Raw genomic sequence first — 20,865 nt, 5'->3', positions numbered from 1 at the left:
CCTTCCTTCTCGATTTTTGTCTCTATGCAATAAATAAAATAGACTTAAAATAAAAGTCACAGTTATATAATACACATAAACAGATATCCTAAAATTCCAAAGAGATCAAAAATGTTGTAAAATGGGAGCCGGGTGGTGGTACAGCTGCTTGAGAGCACATGTTACAGTGTATTAGGATGAGGTTCAAGTCTCTGGTCCCCACCTCCAGGGGGTAAGCTTCGTGAGTGGTGAAGCAGGGCTGCAGGTATCTCTCTGCCTCTATCCCTCTCTATCTCCCTCTTGATTTCTGGTTGTCCCTATCCAGTAAACAAATAAAGATAATGATTTGTTTTTAAGTTTAAAAAAATTTTTAAAAACTCTTAAGAAAAAGAATGTAGCCAGTTGTTTCTACACACAACCTTCACTATGAAATAAATAGTAGGATCTGGAATGAAAGTTTAAAAAAAAAAAAAAAAGTCTGGCCTAGTGGCTAATAGTTATACAACAAATTTCCTGCCTAAGGCGCCAAGGTCCCAGATTCTATCCCCAGCACCACCACCACCACAAGCCAGAGCTGAGCCATGCACTGGTTACAAACAAAACAAGAAAAGAAACAAAAACTCACTAACGTTTAGAGTCAACTCCACCACTATCTAGCCATGTGACCTTGAGAAAGTCCTTCAGGACTGCTTTCCAATATGCCCACCTGAAAAAATATGTGTTACTTTGGCAATGTAGTCTAACTTCAGGTTGAACCATCTCATGCTGATCTCAGTCTAACTGTAAAGAATATTTGTAGGTGCAGTAGGTAGGTAAAGCACTGGACTCTCAAGTATGAGGTCCTGAGTTCAATCCCCAGCAGCACATGTACCGGAATGATGTCTGGTTCTTTCTATCACCTCTTTTATCATTAATCAATAATAACAATAAAAAAATGTTAAATATTTTCCCCATCTGCAAAGGGAAAGCTTCATGAGTGATGAAGCAGTGCAGCAGATGTCTCTCTGCCTCTCCCTCCATCACTATCTCCCCAACCCCTCTCAATTTCTCTCCATTTCTACCTAATGATAAGCAAATAAAATAAAATAAAAAGATTTTAAAAGAGAATATTTGTAAAGTTTGAATAGAATTATTTACTTATTTGCATTAAGTAGGAATGTGGGTATATGTTTAAAATTTGAAATTGTCTACTTTGTGAAGTCCAAAAGAAAAGAAATTATGTTATTAATTTAAAGTGATATATGCACTCCAAAAGTTCATAGCTGCAATATTTACAATAGTCAAAGTATGGAAACAATCCAAATGTCCAATGACAGGTGACTGGATAAATAAATTATGGGATATCTATCCAATAGAATAGACGTAGAAAGTGGGATCGTGGATATATTCAATGGAATACTATCCTACAAGCAAAGCTAATGAGACTGTATCATTTGGTACAAAATGGATGGAATTCAAGGCGACTGTGTTAATTGAAGTATGCAAAGAGGTGAAAGACAATTACTGGATAACTTCACTCATAAGTGGAATAAAGCAAATGAACTTGCAAAAAAAAATAAATAAACTGTAAGAAAACTATCTCTTGGATTTCATGAGAACTATACTGCTGGGGCTGGGGAAACAAAGATGTTTGGTAATTTGGGTTTGAAATTATATCCCTGAAATCTTATGACTTTTTAAAACCTGGTCAATCACTAATAAAAATGTGTTGTGTATTGCGCTGAAGTAAAAGACTCAGGGGTGGGTGGGGGCAGAATACAGGTCCAAAAAGGTTGACAGAGGACCTAGTAGGGGTTGTATTTTTATATGGAAAACTGGGAAATGTTATGTATGTACAAACTATTATATTTACTGCCAAATGTAAAACTTAATTCCCCGGGAGCCAGGCGGTGGTGCAGTGGGTTAAGCGCACATGGTGCAAAGCACAAGGACCAGCATAACAATCCTGGTTCGAGCCCCCAGCTCCCCACCTGCAGGGGAGTTGCTTCACAGGCAGTGAAGCAGGTATGCAGGTGTCTATCTTTCTCTCCCCCACTCTGTCTTCCCCTGTTCTTTCCATTTCTCTCTGTCCTATCCAACAACAATGACAGCAACAACAACAATAATAACTACAACAATAAAAAAAATCAATGGCAACAAAAGGGAAAATAAATAAATAAATATTAAAAAGAGAATTATAAAAAAAAAAACATTATTTCCCCAACAAATAAATTTTTAAAAAAATACGTTAGACTAGATAATCTCTAAGTATTCAGACCCAAAAACCATGACATCATTGTCTAGTTACACAATTCTCAGCCTTATTATTGGTGAAACCTTATCACAGTCCTTCTATAAATTATTGTAAAAGTTAATTAAAAATGTTTAAAAATCTAGCACAAAATATATCATTTCAGAATACCTGCACGTTATTAAAACAAAGACGCACACACAAAGAACTAGAAAAAAATCTATCACCATATTTTGCTTCTTCCTCATACTTGTGAATCATTTATATATTCTTATTAAATTTCCAGGGCAAGAAGAGAAGGTAGAAGAAGAGGAGGGGGAGGGTATGGAGAGGAGACGAGAGAAAGGAGGGGAGAGGAGAGGAGAGAGGGGAGAGGAGGGGATGGGAGGGGAGAGGAGGGGAGGGGAGGGGAGGGGAGGGGAGGGGAGGGGAGGGGAGGGGAGGGGAGGGGAGGAGAGGAGAGGAGAGGAGAGGAGAGGAGAGGAGAGGAGAGGAGAGGAGAGGAGAGGAGAGGAGAGGAGAGGAGAGGAGAGGAGAGGAGAGGAGAGGAGAGGAGAGGAGAGGAGGAGAAGAGGAAAAGAGAGGAGGGGAGGGGAGGAGAGGAGAGGCCAAAGGAAGGTAAAAGTGGCCACCGAGATAGGTGGACTATGTAGGCACTGAGCCCAAAAGATAACCCTGGAGATAAATGATAATAATAAAAATTGTTTGGGGGTGGATAATGGTACATCTGGTAGAGTACACATTATCGTGTGAAAGGACTCAGGTTCAAACCCCCATCTGCAGGCAGGAAGCTTCTTGAGTGACGGAAGAGCAGTGCTACAGACCCCCCCCCCTCTATTGCCCCTTCCACTCTCCTGATTTCTTTCTATATATTCAATAAATGACATTTAAAAGTTTTTCCAAACTCCTTTCATTACCTACCTTCTAAACAAAAGCTTAAGAACTACCAGCTTACTCTAATATTAAATCTTAGGAAAACTAGTGCTCTTTTCAAGAATGAAACCAGAATTATTAATTTGATAGTGCAAAGAAATACTCCATATTGCAAAAGCAGGAATAAGGCAGCCGAAAATATTCTTTACTAATAGGTATAAAATAATTTTCAAACTTCAGAAGGCACTAAATCATATACCTTAACACTGAAATATTAGCTGAATAGAATAAGTAAATAAAACCTTATTAGTAAATAAGCCAAAGTCAATTAATAATTTTCCTTATAAATATCTGGGCAAGCTTCTTTAAAATGATTAATTCCAATTCCTAATATGCTTTAGAAATGAAATAACTTGAAGAAATCATGTTAAGTGAAATAAGTGAGAAACAGAAGGATCAATACAGGATGATCTCACTCTCAAGCAGAAGGTGAAAAACAAGATCAGAAAAGAAAATACAAGTAGAACCTGAACTGGAGTTGGTGTATTGCACCTAAGTAAAACACTCTGGGGTGGGTGGAGAGGAGAGTACAGTCCAAAAAGGATGACAGAGGACCTAGTGGGGGTATATTGTTATGTGGAAAACTGAGAAATGTTATGCATGTACAAACTATTGTATTTACTGTCGAATGTAAATCATTAATCCCCCAATAAAGAAAGTTAAAAAAAATGAAATGAAATAACCAAGAGATAGATTAATTTCTTATTGACTAAAGCTTTGGAATGGGCAGACATTTTTTAAATGACACTAAAATTAAGCTAAATAACAAAGATTCCATTACAGAAGATGCATTTGCTAAGCCTCACAATTTATATATATGAGAGAACATCCTGGAAAGATAGCTCAGCATGCCAAGACATAACTGGCCATAGGCTTGTATAACCAATGGCCTAAATATTCTGCACAGCAAGCAAAGAGCTATTAACTCCTCAAACATGGATAAATGTCAATGGAACCAAAGCTCACCTAGTGACTGCCAATTCGTACCCAATGTGAATGAGGAAGTGCATAATTTGCTGGCCACTGCAGCCAAAAGAAACCTGCTGAAATCCCCCTTAAGAATGCTAAAAGACCTTGAATGTCAGCTAGAGGAGACCTCACGTATCAGTGGTTCCACCCTATGCCATGGTTCCCCTTATCAAACTGTTCTGCTGATATACACCGTCTAAAATTCCTCTGACTAATCTTGATAATGGATTAATAAAAAACGGGGGGTCCCTGTTGACAGGCAGGAAAGTTGTTGTACTACTAGCCACTAGGCCACCTCCCCAGACTTTTTTTTTTAACTTTCATTCCAGATCTTTTTGTACTATTTACTTCATAGAGAAGATTGTGTGCAGAAACAATTGGTTACATTTTTTTAGAGTATCTATAGTTTATTATTTACTGTTTTACTTTATTTCCTTAGTCCTTATTTTATATATATAACTGAAGCCACATTCTATATCATATTTTTACCTTAAAGGCCCAGTGTAGCTCATACTCACTTTCCTGCCTAAGGCTCCAAGGTCCCAGATTCTATCCACAGCACCACCACCACCACCACCACAAGCCAGAGCTGCCATGCACTGTTACAAACAAAACAACAAACAAACAAAAAAAAGCTCACTAAAGTTGAGAGTCAACTCTACCATTAACTAACCATGTGACCTTGAGGTAGTCCTTTAAGGCTGCATTCCATGTTATGCCCACCTGAAAAAATATGTGTTACTTTGGTGAGGAAGTCAGGGGAGAAAGTGAGTATGAGCCACACTGGGCCTTTAAGACCAAGATAGAATCTTAGTAATCATCAATTATCCCTGCATTAAAGGCTATGAGTCTTTCCACATATTTAATGAGAGACATTTCATTAAACAAAAGGACTTACATATCTATTACTAGAGTTTTGGTTTCTGACATGTTTGAACGTTGATGCCTTACATTTGAAAACACAATTTGAGTTTAGGGAAGAGAGAACGATAATGACATTTGTTTAGTCATTCTAATGCTACATGAAAGTTTCACAATGGCAGATGATAACTAGGTTACCTAGCTCTCTTTAAAATCTTCAGTAGCAGTGTATTTTGCCTAGAAATTTCATCTAAAATGGAAGCTAAGATTCAGAAGCAGACGAGAGACCTTATTAAATGGACAATGCAATAGCTTTAAGGGTAAGAAAGCTCTAACTGTACAGTCATTGGACAGTGTATTTGCTTTGTCATGGGCACAACCCAAGTTCAAGTCTGGCCTACATCACATTGAAGGAAGCTTCAGAGCTGTAGTGCTTTTGTCTCTGTTTCTCTAGCTCTATCTCTGTTTTTCTACCTGGAAAAAAAAAATCAGTGTATTTTATTTTGCATTACCTTTCAGGGCATTGCTGGAAAAATGCTGTCAGCTGCTGTAAAAGTATTGGCCAGCAATCAGGTCGGTGTTCAATTACAGTGATCAAGGGTTGAGGATGACTTCTGAAAACACAGAAAGTCACATTGTAAGCTGTCATTTCAGGATTACACATTCTCTGTACCCAAATACAGTGACAAAAGGTAATACCATATAGATTCTTTCAAAGATTGATAATTGTCCAAAAACCAACATTTGTGCATTTGGTACAGAATTGGTTCAATAAAATTGGCATTATAACCACTACCACCACCACCACCCCTACCTCCACTTTACCTAAATGTTTTTGAGAAAGGAGAACAGATTCTGGCACTGAATAGTTAGCTGTCTAACATTGACCAAGTTCCTGAATCCAGTAGTTTTATTATATCTGTATCTCTGATTACTTCATTCCTGGAAGTCATAAAATACATCCTCCTCCTGTTGCTCTCATTCCAAACTTAACAGTTCCATTTCCTATTTAGCAATACCCCCAGTAACTTTCCCATTCAATTTCTACCTACCTCTAATCTTCTCAGTGTAAGTCTTTGTTTACCCCCAGAATATTTAACACAAAAAAAAATATTTCTCCCATCTCCTAAAAGCTGTTCAAGCTGAAAATGCTTGGCATATCTAATAAACAAGGAAACATCATTTCATTCAATTGTAATTGTTAACATGCCTAAAGAGAGTTTACAAAATAGAATATCTGAAATTCAGAGAATCTTCAAATAACAGAATTTTTAAAAAGAGAGAAAAAGCAAAGACAAGGTTTTTTAAAATAGTTTTAAAAGCCTGTGAAAAAACTAAATCCATCAGTTTTTAAACGATGACATACTATGTAAAAATTTTAGTTATTATTAATGGGGCTTTTATCAGGAAAAAAATTCTAATAAAAAGTAAAATGCTCATTGCAGAAAACCATTCACAGAGTTCAGGTATGCATGACTCAGAAGGCAAACAGCTTGAGGCCCTGTGCTGGGTCCCTGCAACAGTATGGTAGTTCCATGAATAATAAGGTAGTGGGAGTCTGGGAACTCCATGGATAGTGGATAGTGGAGATTTTGTGACTCTCCCTTTCTCTACTGTCTCTTCCACTCTCTCCTTTCTTAAAAATGAGGAGGGGGGGAATCGGGTGGTAGTGCAGCAGGTAAAGCGCACGTGGTGCAAAGCACAAGGACTGGCGTAAGGATCCCAGTTTGAGGCTCTGGCTCCCCACTTGCAGGGGAGTCCCTTCACAAAGGGACCTTGGTTGGACCTTGAAAAAATCATGTTGAGTGAAATAAATCAGAAACAGAAGGATGAATATGGGATGATCTCACTCTCAAGCCGAAGTTGAAAAACAAGATCAGAAAAGAAAACACAAGTAGAACCTAAAATGGAATTGGCGTATCGCACCAAAGTAAAAGACTCTGGGGTGGGTGGGTGGGAAGAATACAGGTCCAAGAAGGATTCAGAGGACCTAATGGGGGGTGTATTGTTATATGAAAAAAAAGAACTGACTAGGAATCTGGTTTAAAAAATAATTAATATCAGTGTCCAGTGTCATTGGTTATTTTAGTTATTTACTTACTTAGTCATCAGTGTTATTGCTAAGGTTCAGTGTCTACACTAAGAATACAATATTCCAGTGAGTTTTTCTTTCTTTCTTTTCCTTTATTTAATTTTTTATTATATTTTATTTACTTATTAGAGATAGACAAATATTGATAGGAGAGGGGGTATAGAGAGGGACAGAGACAGACAACTGCAGCCCTGCTTCACCACTCATGAAGCTCCCCCCCACAGGTGGGGACAAGGGGCTTGAACCTGGGTCCTTACACATTATAATGTGCATTCAACCAGGTGGGCCACCACCTGGTCCCTCCTTTCTTTTCTTTTTTTTTTTTTTTGATACAGAAAAACTGTGAGAGTAAGGGAGATAGGTTGAGAGAGAAGGAGAGAGACACCTAGAGCACTGCTTTACTATTCATGAAGCAATCTCCCTGCAGGTAGGGACCAGAAGCTTGAACCAACATCTTTGCTCATGTGTACTCTACTTGGTGTGTCATTGCCCAACCCTGATTTGGTAACTTTTAAAAACACCAGCATTTTTTTAATAGGATAGAGAGAAACTGAGAGAGGAGGGGAAGATAGAAAGGGTGCAGAAAGATATACACCAGCAGACCTGCTTTCACCGTTTGTGAAGTGACACCCCTGAAGGTGGGGAGCCAGGGGTTCAGACGAGGATCATTGCATGGACCTTGCGTTTTGCGCTATGTGCACTTAACCCAGGTGAGCTACCACCTAGCCCTCACACCAGCATTTTCTTCCCAACATTTGTAATGTGTTTCAAGAGTTGAGAATTATTACAAGTAAAAGGAAAAAAAAATCACATAAAGGAAGTTAGGAGTTGGGAAGATTTTTTTTTTTTGGGGGGGTTGCTTTTCTTCTTTCACAGAGCACCTCTTAACTCAAGCTATGGTGGTGCCAAGGACTGAGGTTGGAACCCCAGAGTCTCAGGCATAAAAGTCTTCTTGCGTAGCCATTCTGCTACTACCCTAGCCCTAGAAGTTTTCTGATTTTTGTTTTCTTTTAAACAAAAATGCAATCAGATCTATCATGCTGAAAACTCAGGTCAAACTTTATTGTTACTACACAGTTTCTTTGTATTGCTATGCCTTTTTATAACCCTCAACTTCAGTTAACTTACCCTGTGCAAACTTCACATGTTGGCAACCTTCTGCATGTAAAACTCAGGCTATTTATCACTTGTCAGATTACTGCCACTGTGATGGGATTGCTACAAGCAATTCTTTACAACAAACCTCCAAAGTCTTAGCAAAATCACATTTCCAAATTCTAAGCTCATTGGCAGTTAAATCTGCCTGTAGTTTTCTACTACTCTGGTTATCACAGCTATTTAGAATCAAATGTGAGAAATACTAAGTTTTTCAGTTGGACTTCTTACACTTAAAGTTCAGTAGGTCAAGGGTGCCAGGGAAGGGTGCCAGGCAATGGGGCAGTAGTGCTCCTAGTTGAGCACACTCATTACAATACTCAAGGACCAAGGTTCAAGTCTTTGGTTTCCACCAAACGGGGGAATGTCATGAGCAATAAAACAGTGCTGTGGGTGGGTCTCTCTCTCTCTCTCTCTCTCTCTATCTCCCCTCTCCCTCAAAACTTTTCTCGGTCTCTATGCAAAATAAATAAATAAGTAAAATTTTATTTGAAAAAGGAACTCAGTAGGTCATGCATAATTAATCATGAATAAAATCAAGAAAAACAACCATTATTATTTTAGCTGTACTTTTTTTTCTCTAACAAGCACCATACTGAAATGAGGACCATTTATGAATACTACAGCAAACAGTGTCATTCATGACTATTTAAGACAATATTATTACCAGATAGGGTTTATGTGATCATAAAGTAGTGAGGTGATTTACAATTCTTCTTATAAATCATCCCCTATAGTTTGATATTCCTTACTCAACCTGCCCCCCCCCAAAAAAAAAAGAAAACTGTAAGGATCTATCTCCTTGATAAAATGTCTTTGTCCAAATAAAATCAGACCATTAGAAAGAAGTAAGAGGTAGCAATACTAAAGATTAAAAATTACAACACATACAATCTCCCCATTGTTTAATCCAATTTACTTTATTGTACAACTTTCAAACATGAGAGTCTCTCAATCTTAGCACACAATAATGCTTATAATTCAGCTTCTACTTCTCTAGGAATGTGTTTATAACTTTGCTGCATGAAGTTCAAGGCCTGTTTTAGTAGCTACTGAATTCAGCATATTCTATTAATATTTCAGACTTAAGTACTAAAGATGATATATCCAGATATATATCTTAGTAGGGATTATCCAAATTAATTACTGATGTACACATCTGAAAATTTATCTTTTCTAGAGAATTATATCTGACAGCAATAATATAGGGAGTAATAAAGAAGGAAAAAATCTAAGAACAGTAATTCTAACAGTTGATCAAAATTGTATTACTAATATACTACTTCAATTGAGTTCAATTGAGTTAGTTTGATTAAAATGCAAAAATAAAAATTGTATCAATACTTTAAACATATTGAAGCAAAGAAATATATTCTCCTTGGTGACATATCAAATATATATGTAAATAAAAATGTATATCAAATATAAAGTAATATGTGTAGTTTTATATCTAATTAATAGAACAGGTGCATTGTTTAATCCAATTTACTTTATTGTACAACTTTCAAACATGAGAGTCTCTCAATCTTAGCACTACTGACATTTAGAGTCAGATAATTCTTTGTTGTGGGTATTGTCCAATGTACTATAAGATGTCTAGAAACATTATTTCTATACACAAGATACTAATAGCATTTTCCCAAGTTATAAGAGTCATATGTTTCAAGAGACTATCCAAGATCACATAACTCAGGAGTAAAAAGACATGTCAATCTAGTAGAAGGCCGTAAAGAAGACAGACCTAACCCTAGTTTGAATACAACAAATGACACTCATCGATTTAACAACTGGGAGAAACTTTAACCTCGTCAGATAAATAAAGGACTACAAAAGCTGGATAAAGACAGGAGACTAGCTCACTTAGTGATGGCTTTTTTGATCAATACCAGATCACCCCATCATACAGGGCCCTAATCAGGGAATCCTGGGAGTCCCATATAGATATGATGGACCTAGACCTCTAATAGATCCCTCATTTCACCATCACTGGTCACTTCCATCAGGAACATCATCAAAAGCCTTCTCATGGACCACTCCAGGAACCTTCCCTCACTAGCAGTGTTAGGTACTGCCTCACTCTCTGAAGGGAAACTGGGTCATCCTACCCTGCCACTAACCTGCTGGGGAGATCCTATCATAGTTACGCAAAAGCCATTTAAGCTTGAGACTCTGAGGCCCCAGGCTCAAACCCCAAAACCACCATAAGCCAGACTGAGCAGTGTTATAGTCTATCTATCTATCTTCCCCTCTACATCTATTCTTTCTCATTAAAATAAAATAAATAAAGTATTTTTTCAAAGAAAAGAAAATCATTTCCTCATGCTCTAGGAGGCAGTGTAGTGGATAAAGCACTGGACTCTCAAGCAAGAGGTCCTGATTTCAATATTGACAGCACATGTACAAGAAAGATGCTTGTGGCAAAAAAATTTTTTTTTAAAAAGATGCTTTAGTTCTTTTTCTCTCTCCTCCTATATTTTCCCTTCTTTTCTTTCCTTAACTTTCCTTTTCTTTCCTTCCTTCTTGCCTCCAGGTTTATCACCGGGCCTCAGTGCTGGTACTACAAATTCACTGCTCCTAGAGGCCATTTTCATTTTACCTTTTTTTCCCTCCCTTCATTGTATTTAATAGGACAGAGAGAAGTTGAGAGGGAAGGGTAGATAAAGAGGGAGAGAGAAAGACAGACACCTGCAGACCTGCTTCACCACTTGTAAAGCATCCCTGCTCCAGGTGGGGAGCCAGGGGCTCAAACCTAGGTCTTTGCACCAGTCCTTATGCAGATCCGTGCACATAGTGCTATGTGTGCCTAACCTGGTGAGCTACTGCATGGTCCCCTCCTCCTATATTTCTCACTAGTAAAATTAATTAATTAATTAATTAATTTTTTAAAAAAACATTTTCCTCCAGAAAATGGTTTTATTAGAAAAAATAAATAAAACTTAGGGAAATTTATTCAATTATTCCCAACCCCACTGTTTAAATTATAAAAAGTAGGCACGGTGTCTCTCTGTTTCTCACCTTTTGCCTTGAAGAAAGAAAGGAAAAAAAGGGAAAGGTGGAATTGTGCTGATGTGAAGTTCCAGTGAATCCAAGGCAGCAATAGAAAAATTTAAAAATTGTGCCTTTTTTTTTTCTTCCAGGGTTATCACTGGGGCTCGGTGCCTGCACTAGGAATCCACTGCTCCTGGAGGCCATTTTTTTCCTTTTGTTGCCCTTGTTGTTTATCATTGTTGTTATTGCTGTCACTGTTGTTGGGCAGGACAGAGAAATGGAGAGAGGAGGGAAAGACAGAGGGGGAGAGAAAGACAGACACCTGCAGACCTGCTTCACCACTTATAAAGCGACCCCCCCCTGCATGTGGGAATCCACGGGCTCAAGCCAGATCCTTATGCTTCCCACCATGTGTGCTTAACAGGCTGTGCTACTGCCCAGCCCCCATTTTGTTTGTTTTTAAGATTTACTTTGTTACACATAGAGCAGAGAAACCACAGAGTACCACTCCAGTACATGTAGCAGCGGGTATCAAACTGGAAACCTCAGGTATAGAAATCTGAAACTTAACCAATTAAGGCAGCCATCACTTTTTTTTTTAACGGATCCTTTACGACTTTTGTCAAACGAACACTTTCTTCAGTCTTATATTACTTTTAGACTAGAAATAAAATTCCGCTCTGTTAAGTTAATGAAAAAAAAAAAGTAAACTAACAACACTTTATTCAAAATGATAGGCAGGTAGGCCATGCATTCAACCTGATCATTTTTCAAACTAATGTGACAGACAGACTACATAAGTTTTAAAAAAACACAACTGTGTGGCAGCTTCATTGTTCTTATTATTTATATAAGCAGTTCCGCATTATATCACCAGAATCATTTATTATTATGCTTACACATTCATATCTTAAAAAAAAAAAAAACTACAAGTGAAGAGGTAATGTGAAATAGCAGAGTTTCGGAAAGGGCTGAATTTCAAATCAACAGTTTAAATTCACGTTCTGGCTTTGCAACACATCAGCTAATCTCAACAAGAAAATTAACCTCTCTTGAGTAAAACCTCTTCATCTATAAAATGAGGAAATCAAACTAAGTATCTTCTAGTGCTAAAGTTATATAATCCAAGCCTCTCATTACAGCTCTAACCTTCATACTGCTCAGAACTTGAGGTACAATCAAACCCTGTAAAGGCAGAAAGCAAAAAAGATAGCTCTCACTATTAATAATTCTATGCCAAGCTTAAAAATAATTTAAATTCTAAAAATAAAAATAGAGATATCCAGGGCTGGGTGGGACACCAGATTAGTATCCCGATTCAAGCCCCTGCTCCCCTCCTGCAGAAGGGTCACTTCACAAATGATGAAGCAGTTCAGTGTCTTTCTCTCTCCCTCTCTATGTTCCTCTCCCCTCTCAGTTTCTCTCTGTCCTATCCAAAAATTTGGGGGTGGGGTGGGGAATGGCCAAAGGAGCAGTGGATTCTTAATGCAGGCACCAAGCTCCAGCAATAACCTTGGAGGCAAAAAAAAAAAAAAGAAAAGGTGGGGGCATCCTACTTACATATCAAAGAGATAAATATCCTATTTTTTTTTCCTGAAGAAAGTTCTGTGTCCAGAGTAAGTTCGCAGAACAATTTTAAGTACAATTTTCTAAGTTCACTAAAGAGAGATCCACTAAATTCTGCTTTCTTTGTTAATAAATCGTTTCCAAAGTTCAAGATGAAATAAAGGGCAATCAGCCCACCCTTTGTTGACTTTCTTTCCTTTACTGTGCATTTTTTCCTGCCATAGGTGAGCCAATCTGTTGTGCACTGTTTTCCATTTCATGGTTTATAAATGTCTTAACTGTTATTTTAGGTAAATCATGTAATATAGTACCTAGTATGTAGAATACTCCATAAAGTGGGTACTATTGTGGGGAACATAGCATAATGGATAGGTTAACAAAATCTCATGCTTGATGTTCCAAGGTCACAGGTTCAATCCCCCACACCTACATAAACCAGAGCTAAATAGTGCTCTGGTAATAATAATAGTAATAATAATAAATTTAAAAGTACTATTCAAATAGACACCCTACAGAATGGGAATGCAAATCAAGAGAGCAATGAGATACCTCCTCACCCTTGTGAGAATAGCCTACATCAAAAATCACAGAACATCAAGTGTTGGTGAAGCTGTAGAGAGAAGGGATCCCTCCTACAAAGTTGGTGGGAAGGCAAAATAGTGCAGCCCCTCTGGAAAAGTTTTTTTAATATATTTTTATTATCTTTATTTATTTATTGGATAGAGACAGCCAGAAGTCAAGAGGGAGACAGACAGGGGAAGAGAGAGAGAGAAAGAGAGAGAGAGAGAGAGGCCTGCAGCCCTGCTTCACCACTTGCAAAGCTTTCCCCCTGCAGGTGGGGACAAGGGGCTCAAACCTGGGTCCCTGAGCATTGTAACATGTGCACTCAACCAGGTGTGCCACCACCCGGCCCCTTGGAAAACAGTTTGAAGATTCTTGAGAAGTTAAAAATCAACCTACCATCTGACCCAGCAATTGCTCTCCTGAGAATCTATCTTTCCATAAAACACAAAAAATACCTATTCAAAAAGATCTATGCAAATCTATGTTTGTGGTGGTACATTTGCAAACAATCCAACAGTTCAGAAACAAATGAAATGGTTAAAGAAGGTGTGGCACATACACACAATGAAATACTACATCTTTGTAAGAAACGATGACATATTCTCCTTTGCTACCACATGGATGAAAACCAGAGGGAGTCACATTGCGACAGATAAGCCAGAAGGATCTCGCTCACAGATGGGCTCCAAGAAACAAAGCAAATCATGCAGACGATTTGGGGACTCAGGAAAGGGAAGCGAGGTGTGCTAAGAGGAAGTTGTGAACTGAAGTCCCTATGGTGGGATAAGATGGTGGTTTGAATGAAAATGAAAGAAAGTGTTACTTTTGTGGGGAAAATGTGAATACGTACCTTTCTGACAACAAAAATCCTTTAAGTCAACATTCCCTCAACAAAGTGATACTGGAAGTGTGTGTGTGTGTGTGTGTGTGTGTGTGTGTGTGTGTGTGTGTGTGTGTGTGTGTGTGTGTAGTGGGGGATACTATTATGCATTATCATGAAAGTCAATTTATATCTTAAATTAGAGTACAAGCAGCTTAAAAATGGATTTGTCTTATTTTTATATTCCCCTTTCGGTGCCAAATCACATTGAAAATTAAAGTAACACATATATTTTAACATACATACATTTTTCCTTAACTATATATTTTTTTCACTCTTTAATTAGATCATGAAAAAAAGAAATCAACTTGTCATAGTCCCTATCAGACAGTGTTTCAAAAGTCCACACTGAAAAAAAAAAAAAAAAAGCATAGAAGCGAGAGGAAAAAAAAAAGCATAGAAGAAGCATACAGAGTTGGTACCTATTACTGTTTCATAATACTGTCAACAACAGGAACAGTACATGCATCTTAACAGAATGAAGTGGAGGAAGAAGTAAATGATAAATCCATGGTTCCACCAGATATTCACACAGACAATGATAAAATAAGTTTATGTAGCTAGATTCACCTTTCCAAGTATAAACACATCAATCTTAATAGAAAAGAGGAAATAAAAAAAAATTAGTCTTATGGTAGGCAAATCAAAAAGCAAAAGTTATCTGTAACCTTTAAGTCACCTCAGCCTTACTGCTACATCTCTAAATATAGGAAAGCTATGATTTGATTTTCATCATAAATTCAGCGACAGACACAGATTGCCTTTTCTGTGCGAGGAAACAATGCCTGCAGTCACCATGCATTTTCATGTATGCAGCTGTGACCCCGGTGCTTTCAGAAGCACAGCATAGCACTTACTACATCAAATATGCATTTTAAAAGCATTGCTCTACCTGCTCTGAATTTTGATTTGAAAGTGTTGGTTAGAAGCCAAAAGGGGAGGGGTGACAGTGTCTTTTTTCAAAAAGCTCCACACACTCTGAGTTTGAAAATGACTAATAAGAATTATTGTGAACATTCTAAACTGCATACTCGTATAAAAAAGAAAAAAATAATAGTGATGAATCAGGATAGCCAATATGTTTTGAAGACAAAAGCATATTATCCTTTCCAAAAATGATCCCAGAAAACAATAATAATAATAATAAAGCCTGAAAACAAAATAATTTGAATTTTGATGATTTTATTCATTTCTCTTTGGTGGGATCTATAAGGGAGATTATAAGAAACGTGTGAAAATATATTTCATATTCTAGCGATCTGTCTCCACATCAAGCTTTTCCTCACTATTTCTGAGGAAAAGATAAATTTGAAGGGAAAGGTATCTGCCAGTGTCATGAACCTGATACTTTAGGAACAAAAATGTAGCTGGAGGGAAACATGTAAATATTTAGGATCGAAAACTTCTAATATGAAATTATATGCCCTGATTGCAAATAAATAATAACAAAGAAAACAAAGCAGAAACTAGAGCCAAGGTAAACAAGCTAACAGAACAAAAACTACTGATATAATATTTTGTGGTCTTAACAACATTTATCAGCAAATTACCATACCAATCTTTAAATTAAACATCTACCTTTAGAAGAAGGTATAAGGCATTTTCCAGTGATAATTACTAAAGTAGGAGATTATGCTATATGTATAGCTTATTCTTTAGGACTGATTATAAATCTCAGGTGTAAACCCCAGGTAATTATAGTCATAAACTATGAACAAAGATTCCCTTGGGTGGGCAAAAGGAGAGAAAAAGAGGAAATAAAAACGGAAGCAAAATACTCAGTCCCGCAGAAAGAATCAAACTGGAAATAGACAGATGGTCCTTGAGAAATAGTATTGGCTCTGTTTTCCCAATTACTGCCCTAGCTTCTTTCTTATCTAACTCTGCTAGACTTCCTCAGAAGCAGATCTAAAACTGATGTTTCCTTCTTTCCCATTTTTCCCAATTTTTGGCTTCCAGGGGTGGCAGGGGGTAGTGGGTGGTATGGTACACAGTCTTTTGGTGGTGGGAATGGTGTTTATAAATTTTTTCTTTTGTAAAAAGGACCACTTGCTCATTAAAAGCAGTGTTCACAAACATTCTGAGTGAAGTGTAAAATTTTGAGAACATACAAATATATGTACATACATTTTCCACAGGAAGATCAAAAAGCTTTATGGAATTCTCAAAGATGCTCTTAGTCCTTCAATAAAAAAAGAGTGTGTGTGGTTTAAGTACCAGTGACTTAAAGATATACCTAAGGTAATTGTTGCAATTTAGTCTTGTTAAACCTATGGTTTTGTTAATTAATCCTTTCTTAAATAAAAAAAAAAAAAAAAGTTGAGAAGGGAGGGGGAGACGGAGAGGGAAAGAGACAGAGATACATGAACCAGAGCACTATTCAGCTCTGGGGACTGAACCTGGAACTTCAGAGCCTCAGGCATTAAAGTTTTTTGCATTACCATTATGCTAAAAAAAAAAATTCCCATTTTCAAAAACTATATGAAGTAAGCACCATTTCCATCACCAAGAAAAATGAAGTTATATAAGATGTGTTTCACTCAGAAAGTGAAGAAGTTTTTGTAGCAACAGTAAAAAAAAATTTATTACTGTATTCTACCAGTATTAATCCCTTAAGGCATATTGATTTTATAGTACAAGTGATTTAATAATTGCCATTTCTTATTAAGAAAAGTCAAATATCTACATCTTGGAGACTCCATTGAATGATATATTCAATTATTAAAAGGATCAACCCAGACCAAAAGCAAAAAATTTTTAGTATGTATTTATTATTTATTCATGAGAAAGATAGAGAGAGGGAGTCAGGCGGTAGCGCAGCAGGTTACGTGCACATGGCGCAAAGCATAAGGGCTGGTGTAAGGATCCTGGATTGAGGCCCCAGCTCCCCACCTGCAAGGAGGTGGCTTCACAAGTGGTGAAGCAAATCTGCAGGTATCTTTCTCTCTTCCTCTCTGTCTTCCCCTCCTCTCTCCATTTCTCTCTGTCTTATCCAACAACAACAGCTATAACAACAATAACTACAACGAGCACAACAACAAGGGCAACAAAATGGGGAAAATGGCCTCCAGGAGCAGTGGATTCGTAGTGCAGTCACCGAGCCCCAGCAATAACCCTGGAGGCAAAAAAAAAAAAAGATTGGAGAGAGAGAACCAGACATCACTCTGGTATGTGTGCTGTGGGGGATTGGACTCAGGGCCTCATGCTTGAGAGTCCAGTGCCACTATGCCACCTCCTGGACCACAAAGCAAAAAACTTTAACAACAAAATGTGATGATAACTGATGGTGGACATTTTTTAGTATTAACAGGATTATAAACAACCACATTAAGAAGCAATAACAGTGTGGAATTATACCCCTGTTATTTCCAATTTTGTAAGTCAATATTAAATCACTAATAAAATAAAAATAAAATATTTTTAAAAGAAGCAATAAATGGGATTGGTGTGACAGTTCAGGTGAGAGGGTGTCTGCTCTGCTATTTGCATAACCCAAATTGAATCTGGTCCTTACTCCCTGGGGAAAGATTTAGTGCTGTAGTGTCTTTCCCTCTCTTAACTTTTTTTTTTTTTTTGACCTCTTTCTATTTTTCTTTGTTAAATATTTTAAGATTATTACTTATTGGGTAGGGACCGATAAATTAAGAGGGAAAGGGAGAGAGGGGAAGAGGGAAAAAGAGACAAAGGAAGAGAGAAAGACAGCGCTAGAGAGAGAGAGAGAGAGAGAGAGAGAGAAAGGGGTTCAGCCAATATTGCTTCATCCCCCAAGAATCTTTATCCCTATAGGAAGAGACCCAGGGGTTTGAAACAGGATCCTTGTACTCTCAGGTAAGGACTGGCCCCTTTCTGTTTCTTTCTTCATAGAAAAAAAATTGACCTGTAGCAATGAAACCCAGGTAGTGACATACATAAATACATTAATTCATTAAATGTAATAAGGACATTTACACAAAAAGAAAAACAACAAATACTTCTATTATTATTATATCAGAGTACTGATCGATTCTAGCTTATGGTAGTGCCAGCAACTGAACTTGGGACCTCTGTTTCTCAGTCGTAAAAGTCTGGGGACTGGTGACACCCTATTGAGTGCACAGGTTAGAGCCCTTGCTCCCCACCTGCAAGGGGAAAATTTCATGAGAAATGAAAAGCCAGTCTGCAAGTATCTTTCTTTCTCCCTCTCTATCTGCCACTCCCCCACTCAATTTCTCTCTCAAAAAAAAAAAAAAAAGGAAAGAAAAAGGAAAAAAACGGTCACTGAGAGCAGTAGATTTATAGTGCCAGCACCAAGGCCCAGTGATTATTGCGGTGAGAATTTAAAAAAAAAAAAAAAAGCCTAAAGTCTATTGCTTACAGCCCCTTACAGCACATTTTCTTGATTTACAATTGGTTTATAATACTATAAAATTATAATATAGAAAATACATTAAAAGGTCCATATTCCCAGAGGGATAAAGAATAGGGAAGTTTCCAGTGGAGTGGATGATAGGATACAGAAGTCTGGTGGTGGAAACTGTGTGGAATTGTACCCCTCTTATCCCACAATCTTGTAGATCATTACTAAATCACAAATAAAATAAAATAATAAAATAAAATAAAAAGAGCCAAGCCTATTAGAGCACCAACATATAAGTCTGAGGTCAAGAAGGTCACAGTTTCAACCCCTGAAGCCCTCTTATGCCAGAGTTAAGCAGTGTTCTGATGTTCTTTCCCTCTACCTCCCCATCATAGTTAGTGAATAAATCTTTTAAAAAGTACAATGCCATAAAATACTACAAAATTTCCATAATACACCTTCAGAAATCTCTTTACAATATTTATTTTCAGGAACTTACAAAAGTAGTTTACCTGTAGAATAACTATAAAATTGTTAGACTTGATTAGCATACAAAAATGTTAGAGAATAAGCCAAGTATGGTATAGTTATAGAATACTATTCAGCCATAAGAAGGAAATAGTGATCATACTGCAATATAATTAACCCTGAAAACATTATGCTAAATGTTAGAATCCAGGCACAAAAGGTCACATAATGTATGACTGTTATATCAAATGTCCAGAAGAGGCAAAACTACCAATACAAAAGGTGTAGTCCCAACTCCCCTACCTCAGGTGTTTGGAGTAGCAAATATTTGGCAGTGACTATTGGTTTGGAGCTTATGAAGATAATGAAATCACTTTAGAATTAGTACTAATAATAGACTTTGTAAATATACATTAAAAACCACATGCTTTGAAAGGCATGCAAAATGATTAAGACATTGATTAAGGTATATAAATTATATCTCAATAAAAAAGCATTAAAATATTTCAACTCTGGACGTTAGGAGATAGCTCAGATGGTAGAATGTACACTTTATTGTATATGATGTCCTAGGTTGGAGTCCCAGCACCACATGGGACTCATAAGGTACTATTATTATATATTAGCCTGGATTGGAGTTATGGATTAACCTGCCACCTTCCACCTTCTGTACCCAGTAAATAATTTTTTACGCCCAGATGGATACGCCCAGATGGATAAAGAATAAGGAAGCTTCCAATGGAGGAGATGAGATGTACAATGCCATATGGAATTGTACCCCTGTTAACTTACAATCTTGTTAATCATTATTAAGTCACTAATAATTTTTTAAAAAATAAGTAAAAAATAAAGATATGGAAGAAGAAGAAAAAGAAGGAGGATGAGGAGAAGAATCAGCCTGAAGAGGCTGCTCATTCGTGGTATCATACATGGATAAAGTCCTGGTAGCACAAAGAAAAAGAAAAAACTTTCCCCAAATTTTAACTTAATAGCACACTATTTTAAATTTGGTTAAAATCTTGATTTTGATTGTGTGTGTGTGTGTGTGTGTGTGTGTGTGTGTGTGTGAAAGAGAGACAGAGAGACGACGGGGGGGGGCAGAAAGAGAGGGAAAAAGACCATAGCACCAAAGTTTCCTTCAATGCAGTGGGGGCCAGGCTCAAGTGTGGGTCAGTGTGAGTGATTGCACCAGCCCGACCACTCACCTTTGGAAAATTTCACTTGGGTAATGTATAATAATAATAACTTGATAACCTTTACAAAGAAAAAAAGCACAAATCAAAATCTCATTTATAGGGCCCAGAAACAGAGAAATGATTATGCAAGAAGACTTTCAAGCCTGAGGCTCCAAGATCTCAAGCTCAAGATCCCCAGTATAGCCATAAACTAGAGCTCTACTAGGAGAAGAAAAGAGGAGAAAAATGTTAAAGAATCTCATTTATTCACTCTCTCTATTTGATAGCTTCACTGTGCTCATGTTATAGCTACAAACAGAAAACTGAGTCTTAATGTCACTATCATATACCATAAAGTATTATTAAATGTGTCCTGATTCCAAACCTAGTTTCTTTTTTTTTAAGATTTTTTAATATTTATTTCCTTTTTGTTGCCCTTGTTTTTATTGTTGTTGTAGTTATTACTGTTTTTGATGTTGTCATTGTTGGATAGGACAGAGAGAAATGGAGAGAGGAGGGGAAGACAGAGAGGGGGAGAGAACCGGATCCTCACGCTGGTCCTTGCACTTTGCGCCACGTGCGCTTAACCCACTGTGCTACAGCCTGACTCCCCTACCAAACCTAGTTTCTATTAACCATATAAATTAGGCCAGCGTGGCAATTCAGCAC

At 37.3% G+C, this 20,865-nt stretch overlaps 1 protein-coding gene across 5 annotated transcripts in view; it reads right to left on the bottom strand.

The window, feature by feature from the left end:
* The window catches only part of FOCAD (focadhesin), a 327,910-nt gene that overhangs the window by 241,623 nt on the left and 65,422 nt on the right, over positions 1-20,865 (bottom strand). For all 5 annotated transcript variants that reach the window (XR_009552025.1, XM_060199634.1, XM_060199636.1 and 2 more), the window contains one exon: positions 5,485-5,586. Coding sequence is in view for 4 of the 5 variants with exons in the window: in XM_060199634.1 (XP_060055617.1) it covers positions 5,485-5,586 (102 nt within the window). In the remaining variant the exon portion in view is untranslated. The remainder of the gene's footprint in view (positions 1-5,484; positions 5,587-20,865) is intronic.

The sequence above is a fragment of the Erinaceus europaeus genome, chromosome 10 (assembly GCF_950295315.1).
Source record: "Erinaceus europaeus chromosome 10, mEriEur2.1, whole genome shotgun sequence".
NCBI classification, from domain to species: Eukaryota; Metazoa; Chordata; class Mammalia; order Eulipotyphla; family Erinaceidae; genus Erinaceus; species Erinaceus europaeus.
This window is presented reverse-complemented; position numbering and strand designations above follow the sequence as displayed.